General features: G+C 37.9%; 1 protein-coding gene and 1 long non-coding RNA gene across 3 annotated transcripts in view; one reads left to right on the top strand and one right to left on the bottom strand.

Annotated features, from left to right (window-relative positions):
• The window catches only part of LOC105483456 (SAM domain, SH3 domain and nuclear localization signals 1), a 155,062-nt gene that overhangs the window by 19,325 nt on the left and 115,464 nt on the right, over positions 1–20,273 (top strand). The window contains exons 2-5 of the mRNA XM_024793314.2: positions 2,171–2,211; positions 5,964–6,001; positions 8,280–8,366; positions 15,699–15,775. Of these exons, the coding sequence (XP_024649082.2) occupies positions 2,171–2,211; positions 5,964–6,001; positions 8,280–8,366; positions 15,699–15,775 (243 nt within the window). The remainder of the gene's footprint in view (positions 1–2,170; positions 2,212–5,963; positions 6,002–8,279; positions 8,367–15,698; positions 15,776–20,273) is intronic.
• Positions 17,539–20,273, bottom strand: part of LOC105483455 (uncharacterized) — a 223,265-nt gene continuing 220,530 nt past the window's right edge. For both annotated transcript variants that reach the window (XR_988293.3, XR_988294.3), the window contains one exon: positions 17,539–19,855. This is a non-coding gene — a long non-coding RNA (uncharacterized lncRNA). The remainder of the gene's footprint in view (positions 19,856–20,273) is intronic.

Genomic DNA, 20,273 nt, shown 5'->3' with positions numbered 1-20,273 from the left:
AAAATTGGATGACCCCCATTCCAGTAAAACCAGAACAAAGTGGATAGTCCCTAGAGAATATTGTGACAACATGCATAGCAAAAGTAACCAATCTCAATTTGTGGTCTTAGGAAATTCTTTTAATCTCAGTCCAGATGTCTCCGAACTTCAAACCAGAAGCAAATTATGTTCCTCTCACCACAATCAGCTGTTACAAGTGTTTAAGCTTTGTGTGGGTCCCGTAGCTAATTGTATTAACAAAAGCTTCACCCAGGTGATACAGGAGACTGTGTTTGCATAATACTTCTTCTTTCTAGATTCAAACTCTCTTGCTCAATTGCATATACATTTTGTGAGTCATCTGGAATTAACCTCTTTGATAGCAAAGGCAGAGGAATGCTGATATAAGTTGATTCCAAAATACTGTGACTTGAATAATTAAAAATTAAAAGGTATCGAATGTTTCCCATATTCCTTATTGCAAATCTTGTCTATTCTCACAAAAGGTACACTCCGTTTTGAAGAGGGCAACATTCATAATCCCAAGAGATTTATCTAAACCCATATGACAAACTAATGAGACTCAGGATGATGGATTTTGACTATTAGGACATATTTGGTCCCGATTGCATAGACTGTGGAGCATGGAGCTTGCTTGTTCTTTCCTAGTAAGTTCCAAATATATATAACAGAAAAGCACTACTACAAAGATGGGTGGCTGTCCTCTTTCCTCACGATTGTCACAAAGCTTGTTAAATGTGTGTGGCTACTGATTGCAGGGCAAGGAACACCATTAGCTTCTAATCTGAGGTTTGGAGAGATCTGGCCCAAGACCTAAACAATTTCAAAAAAAGACCTTGAATAGAGATTGTGTACTTCTAGGGTACAGGATGACAAAGCATAGAGAATGGAAGAAGTGGTCCACCTGACCATTAACTCCTCAAAAGCCTGTTGATATCCTAACTCACATTAGGGCGTAATTCATGACTCCCACATCCTTACCTACAACCCCCATCTGCCACCTCTTCCCTACAAGCAATGTCCTGTGGGTTATGCACAAGTATTTCAAACTTGGTAATGTGTGCTCCTCAAGTTCAGGGACTGACTGTTTCAGCACGTGGGATTTTAGTAACGCTCTGCTCAACCGCTAGGAAAATAAGATATCCAAATTGTCCTCTGCAGTTAAAAATCTTGATACAAACAAAATAAAGATTAGATAAATGGCCCCTTCAATCACTATCTTGGGGAAAGGTTATCTTAGATTTCACTGTGCTCAGGCTGGTACTATTAACACTGGAATAATCAAATCAAACTTCCTTTTTTCGGTTTACATTCACCATTCCTCTTAGCCTTAGCATTTGTGTTTTTTCCTCTCAGAAGTGGAATATTGGTTGCAATTTTCTTTAGTATGTAAATTCCTGCCATGCCAAACAAATGAGCCTCTCCAGAACACAATTGGTTACCTTTCATGTAGATATTCAGTAAATGTTTTTTAAATGGAGGAGTAGATGAATAAAAAAGAGAGAATCTGAAGGGCTTTTAAAGGTGCCTAGGGCAGTTTAAGCTCTTTCAAGGATGGTGAAAAATGTGATAAATTCTTTCCCCAAAGTGTAAGGGATTTTACACAACTGTCACTGGGTCTGAAGAAAAAGGTCAGATGAATCACAGATATATTTCAACACCCTCAGGGTATTGTGATAAGCTACTTTCCATCTTTCTCAAATGAAGGCACTCTATGATATAACTAACACACCGTGGTATGTATCTGTCTCCCTGGTTTTGGTGGATTGATGGAGGGACAGAAGGTTTAGATAATGAGGATTTAATTGGGTGTTTTAATTTAAAAGACCTGTTGTTGTTTTTTTAAACTGGCAAGGGCTTTTTTAAACTGGCAATAGCTTAAAATAACGTATGAGCCCTAGTTAATAAAGGAAACATCCTATCTTTCTCAAAGTTACAAAGACGAAAGGAAAAAAAAAGTGAAAATTTGAGCCAAACTTCTGTGACACGTTACTAAAATACAACGGGGAACATATCGGTCTTTTGCTAGGGAAGAGGCTAAATGAACTGCATTTGGATTATAGTGGAAAATGAATGAATTCTCTTTCGGATCTCTTGGTACCGTTTTGTCTTATATTATTTATTTTATTTTATTTTATTTTATTTTATTTTATTTTATTTTATTTTACAGGGGGTTTCTAATTTGGAGAATGCAAAACCAAAAAAGAGAAAGTAAGTCAAATTGACTTCGTAAACTTCATGTTCCCTTAGTTCCGTAATGTTGAATGTGAATTTTTAGTGGACTTCGTGCCAAAGTACTTTTTTTTTTTTTTTTTTTTTTTTTTTTTGCAGCTGTCAAGTACAAATCTAGATGTGGATTGCTTTGCTACCATTTCTCTGTTTATGCTGATGCATGGGAAAGCTATGTTGTGACATTCCAGTAGACAGGGATGTGAAAATTAAATTTTCAGAAGAAACGTGTCTAAACCAGGCCTAGATTAAAGTGGGAGCATACATAAAAACATATTTCTATCAGTGACCTATAAATCTTCCGAAGTATTTTTCTAATCCGCATAAAAATGTGTTTGCAAAGAGTCTCAGGTTATTTAGGTCAGTCTGGCTTTACATTCAGCACATCCAGCTGCCAGAGGACATGACATACACATGTTGCATAAGGTAATGGGATTTTAATTGATAAGTAGGAAATACACAGGGGCAGGAAGCCGGTTTATGGGGAAACTTTCAGATTGCTTGCCGAGGATGCAGAAGAATGGCTTCCTTGCACCCTGAATTGGTCTGAAGCCAAATTGTGAATTATGTGACGTTCTCTCTGGGTGTCCCTTTTCTCAAAAGCTCTTACTCTATTCCCACCCGGGCACTCTGTGCTTTTTCATATTCTTTCCTTTTTTGTCCGTCCCCCCCCAACCCCCCCCACCCCGCTCAAAGCTTTCTCCCAGTTAAAAATATAAAACACATCCATAGTAAGTAGGTAATTGGGTGATTAACAGCTTAAGGACCTGTCAGGGTGGCGTAGTTGTATTTTAGTTACAGTTAACTATTTAAACTACAACACTGGCATTTTAAGCATGAGGTGGAGTAAAGAAGGGATTTCGGGAGGACCTTTCTCAGTCTTATCGCCACGTATGTGAGGCTGTTTATTCTGACCATGAATAAGAAATTCACTAATTCCAAGGCACGTACTTAAACAAAATAGTAGCTGTTGGCTTGTGATTGATGCTTCCACAGAATATAGGCTACCAAAATATAGATGACAGGAGGATTGAATTAAAGGGAAAGTGTCTGATGCTGACCAATTTACAATTTTTCTAACATAAACCAGATCAGTGAAGGTGCGCCTCAGATTCCAAGCAATTAAAATAAAATTGAAGTCTCCATTGAGTTCCTTAGTTTTTTGTTTTTTTTTTTTTTGCCCACCACTCTCCTGATGGAAATGATGTCTCATGTTGTTATACACCTACCTCACTTTACAGTATTACAAACAGATTTATTTGTTTGGAATTCTTGCTACATGCCAAGAGATGTCCTAAGCATTTTGCATTAAAAAATTAAAAACAAACAAAAGATTAAGAAAAAGGAAACCTTATATATGCATGTTTTTGCTTACAATTTTGAGCTTAAAAAGGATAACCTTCGTTTTAATTTGATGACTGTCAAGAATATGTATCTGTGTTGCCGAAGTGAGTACATGACTATCAAATATATGAATAGTGGAAAACTCTTTTTTTTTTTTTTTTTTTTTTTTGAGACGAAGTCTCGCTGTGTCTCCCAGGCTGGAGTGCAGTGGCGTGATCTCGGCTCACTGCAAGCTCCGCCTCCCGGGTTCACGCCATTCTCCCGCCTCAGCCTCCCAAGTAGCTGAGACTACAGGCGCCCGCCACCACGCCCGGCTAGTTTTTTGTATTTTTAGTAGAGACGGAGTTTCACCATGTTAGCCAGGATAGTCTCGATCTCCTGACCTCGTGATCCTCCTGCCTCGGCCTCCCAAAGTGCTGGGATTACAGGCTTGAGCCACCGCGCCCGGCCAGTGGAAAACTCTTAAGCTGTAACAGTGAGTGATGAGATGTGTGTATGTTTACCCTCACCCATGAACTGATTAGCACGGTCCAGTCAGCATAATCCCATCCTCTGTTTCTGTTTCAAAACATTATGGAAATTTTCAATCATACATAGAGGATGAGTTAATGATAAACTCATATCACCAAACTTAAACAAGGATCAACCTATAGTCAATTTCATTTCTACCCATTCTACTCCCCCAACTGCATCCCCACTGTTTTTGTATTAATAAAGCAGGTGCCAGACACATAATTTCATGCTTCAGTGTATATTATTAAAAAATAAGAATTATTTTTTGAAAAGCATAATCACAATACCATTACTGCTCTAGAACAAAACAAGACAAATGACATTATATTGCCAAATATATAGTCAATATTGAACTATTTCTGACAGACTCGAATGCTTTTTCAGAGTTGGTTTGTTTAAATCAGGATCCAAAAAGCTCAGCTGGATTCAGTTCATGTCCCTTCATTTGTGTCTTTTCATTTATTTGTTGAAGAAACTGGAGTCTGTGTCCTGAAGAATTTCCCAGATTTTTGAATTTTGCTGATTGAATCCTTGTGTTTTTTTAAGCATGTTTGTCTCTACTCTATGTTTCCTGTAAACTTTTAGTTAAATCCCAAAGTGTGATAAGATTCAAATATATATAAAGTATGCAAAGGTCCAAATATATATATATTTATATGTATATTTAAAAGTTGGGGCCGGGCGCGGTGGCTCAAGCCTGTAATCCCAGCACTTTAGGAGGCCGAGATGGGTGGATCACGAGGTCAGGAGATCGAGATACGATCCCGGCTAACACGGTGAAACCCCGTCTCTACTAAAAAATACAAAAAAAATAGCCGGGCGAGGTGGCGGGCGCCTGTAGTCCCAGCTACTCGGGAGGCTGAGGCAGGAGAATGGCGTAAACCCGGGAGGCGGAGCTTGCAGTGAGCTGAGATCCGGCCACTGCACTCCAGCCTGGGTGACAGAGCAAGACTCCGTCTCAAAAAAAAAAAAAACAAAACAAAAAAAACAAAAAACAGTTGGTCTTGAGTGGCTGCGTACTTTCTCTTTTGTTGTGTTGTAAGCTATATGTCTAGTCTTGCTGTTATTTACCTACCTCACTTTACAATATTACAAATAGCTTATTTGTTTGGAATTGTTTGCTATGTGCCAAGAGATGTCCTAACCATTTTGCATTAAAAAATTAAAAGGAAAAAAAATTAAGAAAAAGGAAATCTTATCTATGCATGTTTTTGTTCACAATTTCGAGCTTAAAAAAAGGGTAACCTCGGTTTTAATTTGATGACAATGAAGAATATCAATAGTCAAAAACACTTAAGCTATAACAATGTCAGTTATGAGATATGTGTGTTTTCACCCACACACATGAATTGATTAGCACGATCATATTTTTATGACAGTGATATGGCTCAGTGGGTTCAGATGGTATCAGGTGGAGCCATTCGGCATGAAGTTGCCCATCAGCCTTTCAATTAGGCTTTATCAGTAATTGGTGATTATTTTCCAGATCTGTTATTTTATTAGAGATTGCATAATGGTTATATTCAATTTACATCATTCTTTCTGTATTTATTAACATAATTATTTGGAAAAGCACTTTCCCCCCAGTAACTATTTGGTTATCCTGAGATACTTTCATGTAAAATGACTTACCATTTTGTTCAGGTTTTATGAATATCGGTCTCTCCATATAGCATAGAAATTTATAGACCCAAATTATACTTGTATTTACTGTAATTCGCCACCTAGGGTTAGGAAGATTCAAGATCATAGGTAGACCTTAGTTAGAGGTAGAATTCATTCCCGCTCCCAAAGTGTTGCACACATTCTAATTTCTGTTTGATTAAGATGTTATTTATTAAATCTAGACTTAAATATTGTTTCTTTTATTCTTCCAGGTTATTCCGGAGATTTATGTCTGAAAATAAAATATTTGGTTAGTGATTCCCAAAGTTACAAGTGTAAATGATGTATTCTGTCTCCCCAAAAGTTCTTTTCTCCTGCTCCTGTCATGAAGCAACAAAACTGATTAATGAAAGTCAAATTGAGTTGTCTTTGAATTATATAGAAGAACATTTTTTAAAAGTGGCTTCATTCTAACTTTAAATGGCTATGACAAAGAACTCATTGATTTATTTGCAATAATTTCCTGTTATATTTAAACAGAATAATCCTCTTTGGTAGTTCATTGGCTGATCATCTTCCAGCTCTCCATGTGTAGCTTGGCTGCTGCATGGCCAAGGTGACTTGTTAGAGATCTTTTTAGATCTGTGAATCTAGGAGACAATAAAAAATTAGCAGAAAGTGGTTTTATTATAAAAGTCTCTTCTACAACATTTCACACACCAGATCTTCTCTTTAGTTTTTGTGATAGCATTCATAGTAATAACACATGCAATCCGTTTGGTTTGTATTTTAATTCTAAAGTAAACATCGATTTCTATTCATTACTTTTAGAAAGTTAATAGATTATCTCTCTTGTTACTTTACAGCAAATAGGGAGTCAGTAATTATAAAACATTCACAATGGTGAAACATCTGGGTCATCCAGTCAATAATTGTATTTATTTATTTATTTTTAAGACGGAGTCTTGCTCTGTTGCCAGGCTGGAGTGCAGTGGTGCGATCTGGGCTCACTGCCACCTCTGCCTCCCGGGTTCAAGCGATTCTCCTGCCTCAGCTCCCAGAGTAGCTGGGACTACAGGTGCGTGTCACCACACCCAGCTAGTTTTTGTATTCTTAGTAGAGATGGAGTTTCACCATGTTTGCCAGGATGGTCTCCATCTCTTGACCTCATGATCCGCCAGCCTCGGCCTCCCAAAGTGCTGGGATTACAGGCGTGAGCCACCACACTGGGCCTCAATAATTTCTTTTAATGTAGTGTGCCAAACTTGTGGGTACCCTTTTCCCTTTCCTTCTCCCCAGCAGAGGAGTCGGGTGCTAATACCCATTTCCTTCTTTTTAAAAAACCAATTTTCTGGTAGGATCTGAAAAGCTCATTGTGACTAAGGTGATACCCCACAATGGGTACAACTTTGAAGGATATCTGCGTTTTAATCAGGTTTCAATTCTCCCAGCAGTAACATCTACAGGTGCTGGATCCTATCAGGGTCCTGCAGTCACTCGCTGTTAAATATTTTGAATATCAGCCCTGATTTGAATAGCGCATAGTCTTAAATAAAAGGAAGTAAGGCAAAATTTTCTTTTTCATCTAGATCCATTCTCAGTCTATTCAGCACGTACATACGATACAACCAATATTTCTATCCTAACACAATTCTTGATGATCAACTGCCTTTTCTATAATCAAAACATATGAGCAAATAGTGACTTTAGAAACAACACAGCATGCTGAGTTTGTCTTCACGCTACGCATTGGTGGCATTATTTAACATTTGTTTTATCAATGTAGGATAGAACATGTAGAAAGATTTATCTGTAGTAAGTAATTTAGAAAGGACTCCAATTTTCCATTTGGTACAATTCATTTCTTCACATGTCCAGGCCTTGCTTTAGATGTTGGGAGGACAAAGTTAAGCAAATCATTTACCTTCCATTCAAGGATCTTAGAGTTTCTTGAAACCATCACAGCTCAGTGTTCTTTCTACACAATTAGTTTGTTAGAAATGATGGGGAATCTTGAGGGTAAGGATACTTTAACCTTTTAAGGATGCATAAAAACAATTGATTATGACCCTGTCTCTACATATATATATATATATGTATATATGCCTATCATGGTGGCACATGCCTGTAGTTTCAGCTACTTGGGAAATTGAGGCAGGAGGATAGCTATGGCCCAGGAATTTGAGGCTGCAATGAGCTATGATCACACCACTGTACTCCAACCTGGGCAACAGAGTAAGACCATAAGACCCTGTCTTAAAAAAGTAATAATAATAATAATAATTGGTTCTGAATTCAAGAAAACTACTACAAAGAATAATGCAATCATAAGCTGTCAAGAGACATTAGAGTAACAGCATTCTATCATATATGGTGAGGTGCCTATGTAGTTCATGGGAATAAGTGGGTAGCCCACAGGATACCTGCAGTTGTCCATGAGGGACTACAACTCCCTAGAACTAGAGCTCTCTTAAGATATCACTTACCAAGTTAGAACTCCCGTGCTGAACTTGTTTTGATTTCAAATGTCTTATACTTACTGGACAAATGTTACTGTGAATTCTAACTAATTCTCTGCTTCGCTTTAGAAGGAAAAACTGTGAATGACAAAATCTGGCAGGAACACAGCAAGCATAAGAATGATTCCCACATCAGAAGGCCCTGTCAGCTAAAAGGTAACTGCTAAATTTAGTTCAGCTGACTTTGCATTTTCTCAAAGTAGTTTAAAGGGCAGGTAAGAAAAATTTACATCTTTCACCATGAAAATAAGCGGAATATTCTGGTCTACTTAAAAAGGAAAACCAAATAAGATAGAATAGAATATGCATTATTATAAACTATTACTATATACATGTATACATATACATATGTGTATAAACATCACATAGACACATGTACAGAAAGGAAGTGGGATCTAGTTAAGTTGCCTGCTGAAGCAAATAAGCAATTGAAAAGAAAACTAAAAGTTTTAATGTACAAAAGAATTTGAAAATATATTAAAAATTAGGCTGGGCGCGGTGGCTCAAGCCTGCAATCCCAGCACTTTGGGAGGCCGAGATGGGCGGATCACGAGGTCAGGAGATCGAGACCATCCTGGCGAACACAATGAAACCCCATCTCTACTAAAAAATACAAAAAACTAGTCAGGCGAGGTAGCTGGCGCCTGTAGTCCCAGCTACTCGGGAGGCTGAGGCAGGAGAATGGCGTGAACCCGGGAGGCAGAGCTTACAGAGAGCTGAGATCCGGCCACTGCACTCCAGCCTGGGCGACAGAGAGAGACTCCGTCTCAAAAATAAATAAATAAAAAATAAAATAAAAATTAGAGCACAAATAAACTCTAAAGATAACATCGATATGTTAATAGTTATGTTTAGGTCTTCTTAAAAAATGTAAGAGAAATAACCTTGATTATGAATATATAATTAGGTCTTTTTATAATTTAAAAATTTCCAGGAGAGTAAATTAGCAGTCAGGTGTAGAATAACATATTAATAGTAAGTGATTTCATAATTAAAATTACTTAACTTTGGGAAGACAAGTAATAAAACAGAAAGTCTTAGGAGTTTACAAAGATGAAAAACAGTATCAAAAGTTGATCTGCTTGGTATTCACCCCCAAGGGTTATGGGAATGACAAAAACAATTGATTATATTAGCTATTGATGATTCAAGAGTCTAGAAATTTCACCTGGGAGTGAAGAATGGATTGGGAACCTTAGGAGTCTGCCTAGTGCTCTATTCTATGGTTGCAAGACAAAGTCCTTTTTACTCTCCTGTGTCCTCTCTTTATGCGGAAGGGAGTCTTTCCTGGGGCTGCAAGCTGTGTTGCCTGGGATTGGGAAAGGGGTGATGAAAGCATTCCTTTGGCCATCCCTACCGATGTCTTACTGGATCATGTGCACCTCTGTTCCACTGGCTTTGAGCCTAGCACAGCACCAGGACTTGCCCAGGAATTTCAGGTCCTGTGGTCTGGACTGCCTTTCAAGTTTACTTAGGACCCCAAAGTGCTTCAGCCGACTCTGGAGGGGCTAGTCAGAATTTGGGGGTGAGTCTATATGCTCCCCCTATAGTAGATAACTGAATTTTGCCCTGTGTTGCTTTCCACTGTGAGAGACAGCACTGAGGTCAATGCAAAGTCCCACAATAACTTGGCTGTCCCTTCCCCATGCACAAAGATTCTCTCTCAGCACCATGAGGATGCCACCAGGGATAGAGGAGGGCAGTGGAGTCAGCAATCCCAAACTGCCTTTCCTACTTTTTTAGTACCTCTTTCAAGGAGATGATGTTAGAACCAGGTATTGTGATCACTCACCCGATTTTTACTTACTTACGGAGGTGCTCTCTTGTGTGAAGAGCTATTCAAGTTGGTATTCCTGTGAGACGGCTGATTACTGAGGGTTCTGTTCAGCCACCTTGCTCCACCTCCCTCTCTATCATGTTTGGATTGGACTGTCTTTACCACACGGATGCCAGCTATAAGCATCCACACCTTCAGTCAGTTAATCAAACTCTCGTCTATCAGTTTCTCTAATCATCCACCATTCCGTTTATCTATTAATCCTTCTATAAGCACCTGTTTTATTTTAGATTATTGTATATCGATCTATGGATAAAGAAGGTATAACGGTGTTAAAGAGTATTGTAGATATAAATTTTTCCATAAATTTCTTCAAGTATTCTATTTCCTAAAACTACCTTTCTCTTATGTACGTTTTTTGTTTTGTGTTGTTAGTTTGGGAATAAAAGGCAGGGAATCCTATTATAGCTACACTGAAAAAGCAGCAAAGAATCCTGGCCTTAGGTGAGTTACTTCTGGTTGCTTTGTCAGCGAAGGAAGAAAGAGGGCCTTTACAGAATTTTTCCCAGCTTTGATATTTCTCAGGGTCTTGAGTGACCGTGTGTGTTCAGCGAGTGCGTGTGCATGTGTGTGTGTCCAAGAACCTCAGCAGACATTTCAGTAGCAGCAGTTGAGTCACTGGACATTTCCTAGAGATTAATGCCATACTAGGAAGAGTTGATGGCCAGAGACCAAGGCTGTCTGTAACATTATAAATTGAAGGGAGAAATTCAAGGCCACAAGTTGTAGGCTCTAATTTTATGGGTATAGTGGTTTCATTTGGAAGGTTCAGAGTATTTCTAAGTAATTAGTGACCTACGTATCAACCTAAAATATTTCTTTCTCATTTTAAACACTCCTTTTTAGCTGTTAATTGCATAATTACTTAGGGTTAGTTTACTGTGCCTGAGGATAGACAGTCTGTGGAGTTCAGTGAGATGAAGATGGGAAAGTGCATCATTGTTGTCATCCACAGCCCACATGATTTTACAAGATACTAATGATGAAATTGTAAAGATAGCTTCAATAAACTAGAAGAAAATATATAGGGAAATAAACTGTAGGAGTGACATTAAGTCCTAAGCAATCGTATAAAATTCAAGGCCAAAAAAAGGCAATTTTCCTCAATTTCAATTTCAAAATGATATTTTGACATTAACACATTATATTAATAGCATTTCAGCCCTAAAGAATATTGGGACCTGATGAAAAGATTCCACAGGCTATATTTAGCTAAGATTTGTGTCTGGTATATTAATCCATAGCTCAACAACATGACTGTACTATATAGGTTAAGGCCAAATTTGTCAGAATAAGTTGAGTTCCAGATGCATAATATTTTTAATTTATCTAGTCCATTTCCTTCTTCTAAGGAGATTTTTATCTAAGCCTACATCTGTTCTATTAAAAGAGACTGCATCTGTAAAATAATGTAGAATACATTGAGTGCTTAGGACTTTACAACTAAAAAATTGGCATAGCTTAGGTGTGAGGAGAAATTAATCTACAATTCAGGTTAATTGTTAAATTTTCGGCATTATAAATAGGAAGAATATTTGTAATATTTATTTTAGTAAGTTAAAGTCCATTTTAAAATATTTAAATTTATTCAACTTTACTAAAAAGAATTGAGAAGAACAAACCTTTGAATCTGTGAATTGGAGTTTACCTAAGATTAAGTTATGATTTAATTAAAGATAATTTCAAGAATAGGATTTTCATATTTTATACCAGAAAGTACAAAGAATAAAAATAAATCAACTTTTAAAAAATAATAAAAAGGAAACAAAACTTATTTGGAGATTCAGAAATTTTTCAATCAATCAGTGTAACTGTGACAGACTATTCTACAAGAAAAAGCTGGGGAAAAATGGCATATATTACTAAGGGAAGTGAGGGACCAGACAAAGTCAGAAAACAATGTTAGTAATAAGAGAAACATTAACTTCACCTATACTGCTGCAAACTTACTTTAAAAATAAATCTTCTTTACATGTGGCTTTGATGAGATTAATTATAAAAGGAGGAACGCAGAGGAAAAGAAGAGGTGTTCTTAAGGATTTCTACTCTAGTCCACCATTTCAATTACCATTGGTTTGAAACCTAATTTCTCTCCTGACTTCTGGTCAATATCATTATTTGTCCGGCCTCTTCAATGTAAGCTTATCAATATTTTGGCTTAATTTTTCAAGATCTTATTAATTATTTTTCTTCATTGGCCTGAGGCCAAGTAGCTTAATTTTAAGATGGCAAAAGATGGTATAAATTCACAAATATATTCACCATTCTGGTTAATTTTCAGGAAACACACATTTAATTTTAGAAAAACGTGTTTCCCAAGGGCAGGTAATTTAACTTTGGCCAAACTGGACTACATGAGGAACACCAGAGGGAAATCCTACTTCACACCTCTAAATGCTTGCTTACAAGGTGGGAAAAAAGTCCCTGAGGAAAGGGTACCCACTGCATGGTTTGATGCCTCATATATCCAAGGAAGGCTTTCTGAATTCAATGATGAGACCACTTAGACTTCTAGTGTTTTATCCAAATGAATCTTCAGATCCTTTAATTCTTTAGAGGAGTTCTTACTGAGATTAGAGTTGCCTGTTTGAAAAGTAATATAGTCAGAAGTATCTATGTTAGAAAACCTAAAAACTGATTAAAAACAAAAACTTTTTTTTTACATCCCTTTTATTCCTTTTACTGCCTCTGTATTTGAAGGGCAGTTGTAATCTCAATTTTTATGCTGGATGGCATATTTTTGTGCACATGGATGTTGGTAATCTACGATGTAGTTCTTGAATGTTCTGATAATCTATTGCAGCAAACAAACCATTCCAATAGTTAGTAGTATAACAGAACATCTTATTAGGCTCATACATTTGCAGGTCAGTAATTCAGTTGCGGAACTGGTCCACAATGTGATGTCAGAGGCTTCATTTGGGAAGACTTGAATGACTGGGGAGGACTTAAACATCTGGTAGCTGGAGTCATATAGAGGCTCCTTCACTTACATGTCTGACAACTAGTCTAGGTTAGGCTCGGCTCAGCTGGGCAGCCAACTAAAGAACCTATATGTGGCCTTTTCATGTCCCTCCAGCTTCTCCCAGCCTCAGGGTTGGGTTTCAAGTGTGTGCAACATGCAAGGGAGCTTCACACATCACAGGAAGAAGTGTCTAGGAATGAAGATCCCAACAGCCCAAGGCAGAAGCTGCACGGTTTCTTGTTTTGTAATTTTGTTTGTTTGTTTTTTGCTTTTTGAGACAAGGCCTGACTCTGTTGCCCAAGCTGATCTTAAACTCCTGGCCTCAAGCAATCCTCTGCCTCAGCCTCCCAAGCAGCTGGGATGTAGGTGCTCCACTGCCCCCGGCTTATGCAAGGCTTCTTTAACCTAACCTTGGAAATCACAAAATATTACTTCCACTGCACTCTACTGTGACGAGTGAGTCACTAAGATCACCCCAGAGTCAACAGGAGAAGAATTAGACTCAATTTCTTGATGGAATGGGAAGGCATGGTTGTGGCCAACTTTGGAAAATACAGCCCACATATTGTCTAATTCAACTCCTGCCTGTGCTGCTACTTAGGACCAAATAGATTCTGTCTTTATAAAGCACTTTTTGGAGGGTAATATTTGGGAATCATAAATAAATAAAAACGTATAAGACCAGACACCAAAGGTTTAAGTTTGCCTAATTTAGTCCCAACCCTTAAAGGTCCCCCATTTTCTACGGCAGGGCCTGTGAAATGGTACCTCTATAGCTGAATTTATTCAGAAGAAAAGCTTGGTGGGGCCATATGATGTTTTAAAAATCAGGACATTTTACATGAAAATCCATACGTTTGTATACCCTTGAAAAACACGAGGGAAAGTGCCAGTCCAGGACCCAAAGTCTCGGGTGACTTCAACTGAGAGAGCTCAGAGCCATGGCTACCCTGTAGCTGGGGAGCTGGATCTTAAGCTCACTGTAGGATCCCCATTGCCTTCTTGATCGAATTAACTTCATTTAGTTATATATTTGATTCCTGTAGATATTTATATTTACAACATTGGTCTAATGGTTTATGCTCAAATTCTTCCACCTGGTACTCGGGGCCCATTACAATTGGGCCTCAGTCACCTATCCAGCCCTACCTCCTCTTACTCTGTATCCAGAATCGCCCTCTGGCCTAACCAGCCTCAATCTCTACACTTAATTAAACATGTTCCATTTATGCTGCATAATAGGCCAGAGTTCATGGCATCACTGCTAAATTTACACCTTTTCCTTTCCTTCCACTTTTTCAAACTGTATCCATTCTTCAAGCTTCCGTTCTGGCCCTGTCTCTTCCACAAGTTCTCGGAGTCGTAGTGATCTCTCTCCATCGTATTGTGTATGAATCACTCATTTTTCTGCCTTGTGTTGTTATGTAAGTGTATTGCACATATTCGTATCTTATTTTCTAAGCTTGATTCCAGACTCTAGAACACAGGAGGCCACTTTACTGTTCTTTTTCTATACCCAGAAGAATGGCTATAGAAGGAGTAATTCAAAATTCCTGTAAAAAGGTGACTAAAAGAGACAACACGGGAAGAAATAAAAGAAGGGAGGCAATATTTCTTTTTCTCAATACAGAAACTAAAAACCAAGCTGCAAAAACTCAGCTTCTAGCAGCCTGACCCTGTGACATAAATTCTTGATTCAAAGAACCAGATCACAAAATTGGCTCATTTTAAAATTTAGGTACTTTCTGGAATCCTGTTGTATGGTTAGTCTCATTTTAAATACTAAGTTATTGGTGCAAGTAACTTTGAGACTGAGCTGTGAATTTAACATATCTTTTAACTATAGCTATGATGGAGATCTGGAGAAAAATCTGTACCTGTTTTTCACTGTGTATGGAAGATAGGACTTGCCTGTCCTTGCTTCCACTGCAGAATATGAGAATGAGGAATAGTAGAAAACTGAAGCAATGGTTGCAAGTAAATAGGAGTGAAAGTGAAAGGAAACGTCACTGGCCTGGTGACGAGGTGATGTTGGGTCGCACTTTCCTCATCTGTAAAATAAGAGGCTTGGATTAAGTGACCCATAAAGTCTTGTCCTCTTTTGACATACCATGTATTTCAGACTTAAATAAATGAAGCTCCCATTTACAGGAGCTAAAAGGGAAGTGCTGCTACATTTGAAAAGGTTTCATTTAGCTGCAAGCAAATGGATGCTACATTGCAAAGCTTTTACTAAAGCATGCATAGAACAATTTCAGCATAAATAATTCATGTTGAGAAGACCTAGGCTAATGAAGCTCAAAATGCCAGGGGTGGAAGGCTTAGTTTAATAGAAACAGGTGAGGTGATAACTGCATGGAGTCATAGCATTTTGAAGTTAGAAGTGGCTTTTGTAGCTAGTCTACAATCCTATTATTACCAAGAAAGGGAATCACAGTGAATTTCCATCACTTCCTCAGGGACACAGATGGTCAGCAGCATACCTATTTTGTTAAATTTCTATTTTATTTTGATCTTTTTCTTGTAGAAAAAAAAAAAAAGCATATATTTAAGAAAAAAATATTTTTGACCTGTCCAATGTAATGTCTTACAGACTAAATAAAAACATGAGTGTTACATTGTACCTAAACTTCCTAAATCATGTAATTTCTGATATTCTGTATGTAACAGTTATCTCTTTTCTTAGATCTAAATGAAGATGATTTTCTAAGTAACAACATACATACTCATCAAGGAAAAACTCTACAAGGAACTTCCTATCAGGTAATGTGAATAATCAGCATTTACGTGTTTTGGGAAAATCGTCTTGTTACTCAGCTCTGTAATATATTAGACATAGTGGACAATATATACACAGCCTTGTAGCTATTTTGTATTTAGTTATTATAGGGTTGTCTTGTAACTGATATGCTTATGTCCCTGTGAACTGAAATATAAATGAAAAAAATTCGATGATGACAAGATAATAAACTACTTTGATTTTGCAAAACATCATATTGTACAGCCTTTTGATAAGTAACTCTGGGAATATTAAATTAATATACTGGGATGTTCTCTGTCAAGACCTATGCTAAACACTTATATAAAAACATAAACTGTGAGTCCTGCCCAATCCCTTTCAAAATTGCATTAATTAGCCCAGGAGTTTGGACAATTAAAACTGTCTGAATGTTTGGCCTCATTAACAATCGTAACGTAACATTAATCAATAGCCAAATACTTGCTCTTCGCCCTGTAAAAAGAGAGGATATATGAGTCAACAAGGCCAATTCAGGCATCGGACTGACTTTTGATATTTTTTCTGACAGCCATGAGGTTCTCTTTAATCATTCTGATAGTTTCATTAGAAATTTAGAACTGAACTTCTTTGGTGCAGTAGATAGAAGGTACATAGCATATGAATTGTAAAGTGTTGATTTGGTGAGTAAGGGGGGCTCACATTCCTAAATCCAGCCTGATTCCTGAGGCTATTGGAGACCCTCCAATAAATTGGATGGTAGGTTGTGATTTTGATCCACTACAGTTTCTGCTGGCTGCTCTGATGCTACCAGACTGATAGGCCTATGCTACAAGACGTGGTAACACATTGCCCGAGTACTGTCTCCCAGTGGGTTCTCCCACAGTGCATGGATGAGAGCTCTGATATCAGACAGAGCTCACTTTGAATCTTGCTTTGACTGTTAGTAGCTATGTGGCATTGTGCAATTTACTTAGACTCTCTCTGCCTTGGTTTTTATTATCTGTAAAATACATCTATAAAAAATATCTCAGAACTTTCATGGGATTCAGTGAGACATGTCATTAAAACACTGTAGTTCTATGTCTGATAGTTAAGACATACTTTTAAAAATTCATTTGTTGTCATTGCTCCTCCTCTTTTCTCCCCTTCTTCCTCACCCTCCTTCTCCTCTTACTCTTTCAAGGACTTAATGAGACTTGCACAAGCACAGCTGGAAGATTATCTCTGAAACAAGCAGTCTCATTTTCCTAAATTCAGATGAGACCTCAGATATAATATCTAAGTGAAGCTTTGTCTGATAGCCAGGAGAAAAATAACAGCTGGTTTACTGGAATAGCTCCCTAGGCATGCCTTGTGCCAAGAGAAATCCTTCTGTAGGTTTTTAGTAGAAAAATAGACCCGTTTCTTGGAAAGAAGAAAGTAACATAGAAAGTTCTTTGAAGAAAATGGTTAAAGATAAATCTTTACCCTAAGAACAATTCTTCTGAAGGTTAAAATTGGCCAAGAAATGGTGCTTCCAAATGGTAACCATTCAATTGTGCCATGTAGTGTATCACTAAAAACCGAAGGAATTCATACCTAGTGGCAGACAAGCAGGAGCCATCTAATCTAAAAATCCTCATTTGGGAGGAGGCACTGGTCTTATCTAAATTTTATTCACAGTAGACATTCAATTGAATTTAACTAAGAAACACTTATCTATATGACAGAATAGTTTAACAAGGAGTATTATGCAAAATATTAATGTATTAACTCCTTGTGACCGAGGAGAAGGAGATGCAATTTATCTGTTGAAAGATGGGGAAGACAGTGAACCACTGTCAAATGGAGAAGCTGGTGTGAGTAGCAAAGTGGCTTGTCAGTGGGCATAAGAGTGGACTATGGCATGAAATTTGGCCTTCCATCAGTGAACAAATGACTATCAGATAAGTGTTTTTCCAAGCCTACCTGGGAACTGTCTGTATCAGACTCAACGGGAGTATTACTTAAAAAGGCAGACTTTTGGTGCCATATTCCTGTTCACCTGGATCGTCATGACTGGAGCCTAGGAAGTGGTATTTTTATGTGACAATGTTCGCTACATAAACCATGAAACTCTTGAATTCAAGAGAGTTGGTGAGTGTCTTAGTCCATTTTGTGTTGCAATAATACAACACAAAATAAAGAAACAATAATAAACACAAAATAAAGAAATACCTAAGACCGGGTAGTTTATAAAGAAAAAGGTTTATTTGGGCTGCAATTATGATGGCTGAAAATTTGAAGATTGGGCATCTGCATTTGGTGAAGGTCTCAGGCTGCTTCCACTCATGGCTGAAGGTGAAGGGGGCCCAGAGATTCCATGGCAAAAGAGGAAGCAAGGCAGGGGGAGGTACGTGCCAAGCTCTTTGAAACAACCGGCTCTCACAAGAACTAATAGAGTGAGAACTCACCATTGAGGGAGAACATTAATCTATTGTAGAGGGATCCAGCCCCATAACCCAAACACCTGCCATTAGGCCCCATGTATTAGTCCGCTCTCACAACGCTGTGAAGAAATACCCAAGGCCGGGTAATTTATAAAGGAAAGAGGTTTAATTGACACAGTTCCCCATTGCTGGGGAGGCCTCAGGAAACTTACAACCATGGTGGAAGGCAAAGGAGAAGAAGGCACCTTCTTCACAGGGTGGCAGGACAAAGTGAGTGCGAGCAGGGGCAATGCCAGATGCTTATAAAACCATCAGATCCTGTGAGAGTCACTCATTATTACAAGAGGAGCATGGGGGAAACTGCCTCCATGATCCAGTTACCTCCACCTGATCCCGCCCTTGCATGTGGGAATTATAGGTATTATAATTCAAGATGAAAGTTTTTGTGAGGACACAATGAAACCATATCACCCCACATCCAATATTGAGGGTCAAATTTCAACATGAAGTTTGGAGACAACAAACATCCAAATTATAGCCATGAATACGTGTTCACAGATGGGATATCTCATGATTTTAACTCTATAAACCCAAACTTGGTTTAATTATGGTCTTGGAAGACAACAGCCTCCTGGAAAAAGTGAAGTCGATTTTTGTTCCCTATTATGGAGATGATATAAATTCATTGTAGAATTTCTTAACACTATGTATAAATAGAAACAGTTAAAATATTGAACAGTATCCTAGTGTAAATATTTTCCTATGATCATTTCCTGAATATTAGTAACATGGGATAAAGTTTGTAGAATGTAAAACATTTTATAGTTATAATTATCATTTGACTATGCATGCAAAATATATTTCAGACACTAAAAATGATCAGAATTAAATATTTAATTCCTAATCAGAATGTACTTAAGCAAGCATGTTTCCTTCATGTTCTCAAAATAGAAGAGAAGATCTCAGGCATGGAAGAAGTTACAAAGAATCGGATAGCAGGGGCAAGAGAAGGAGTTCAGGGAATGCTTTCTCCAGTACCCACTTTGCCCCATGTACATTTCTGCATAGATAGCCTGGGATAAACTTCCTGGAGAACCAGGCTTATGGAATAGAGCTGGAAGCAAATTAGTCTGCTTAGCACTGTGATCATACCAACCATAAAGAACATCTTGTGAAAACTTGACTCCCAGCATTTATTTTTGCATTCTTGTACTTGTTTGTTCTTCTCTGGCAGCATTCAGTTGATGGCTCAAACCTTTTGTAGCATATTAAAAGGGGAATAAAATATGCAGTAATACAGACTTTGGGCTAATATATTTTCAAAAGTGTTGCATGCCTCATTTCTCACGTAAATTCCTAGGTTGCATTCAGCCTTCAGAGTATCATTCATATTCATGATAGAAAAGAGAGATAATATTTATTACCTTCAGTGCTGGTGATATTAAGCGCTGTCCAGCATCCCTACCCAGGACTGAACCAAAACATTTTCTTTCTGAGCTCCTTCACTGAGAAAAAGTGTTGCTAATTGAATTAATTAACCCATTTCAATCAATTTCTTTCTTCATGTCTTTCACTGTGGAGACTGCAATTTTCAGCATTTGAATTCTCAGCCTACCCGGTAGTTAGGGGTGGTCATGGAATCCAGTTCTGGCCAATGAAATACAGTCAGAAATTCCTGAGGAGGACTTTCTTTTTCTGGAAAATAAAAAATAAGACAGAGTCTTATAAGGACAAAGCTTTGTTTTTTGCTCTCTTTCCTGCCTGGAGCTGGATGTAATACCTGGTAAATCAGCAGCTGTCTTCCAGCCGTGAGGCAAAGGCAGACATGAAAGACAGTGGAGCAGGCACATGCAAAGAGCCTGATTCACTGAGGATATCCTTGAGAAGCTGCACCCAGGTTGGAAACTCTATGTCTGCACTTCTATTTTACAGAAACATAAGCCCCATACTTGTTTAAGCAACCACTGTTGGTTATTCTCTTCCTCAAAGCTGAGTACATTCCTGATACCTTATTTTTGAAACAGTCACTTTTGCTAATGCTGAACTCTGCTCTATGTAAGCAATCAGACAAAACTGTGTCCACAGTTAAACAGTGTCTAGACTCACCTCTTAT

This window comes from Macaca nemestrina, chromosome 4, assembly GCF_043159975.1.
Source record: "Macaca nemestrina isolate mMacNem1 chromosome 4, mMacNem.hap1, whole genome shotgun sequence".
NCBI lineage: Eukaryota > Metazoa > Chordata > Mammalia > Primates > Cercopithecidae > Macaca > Macaca nemestrina.
The sequence above is the reverse complement of the archived record's forward strand: the minus strand, read 5'-3'. Positions and strand labels throughout refer to the sequence as shown.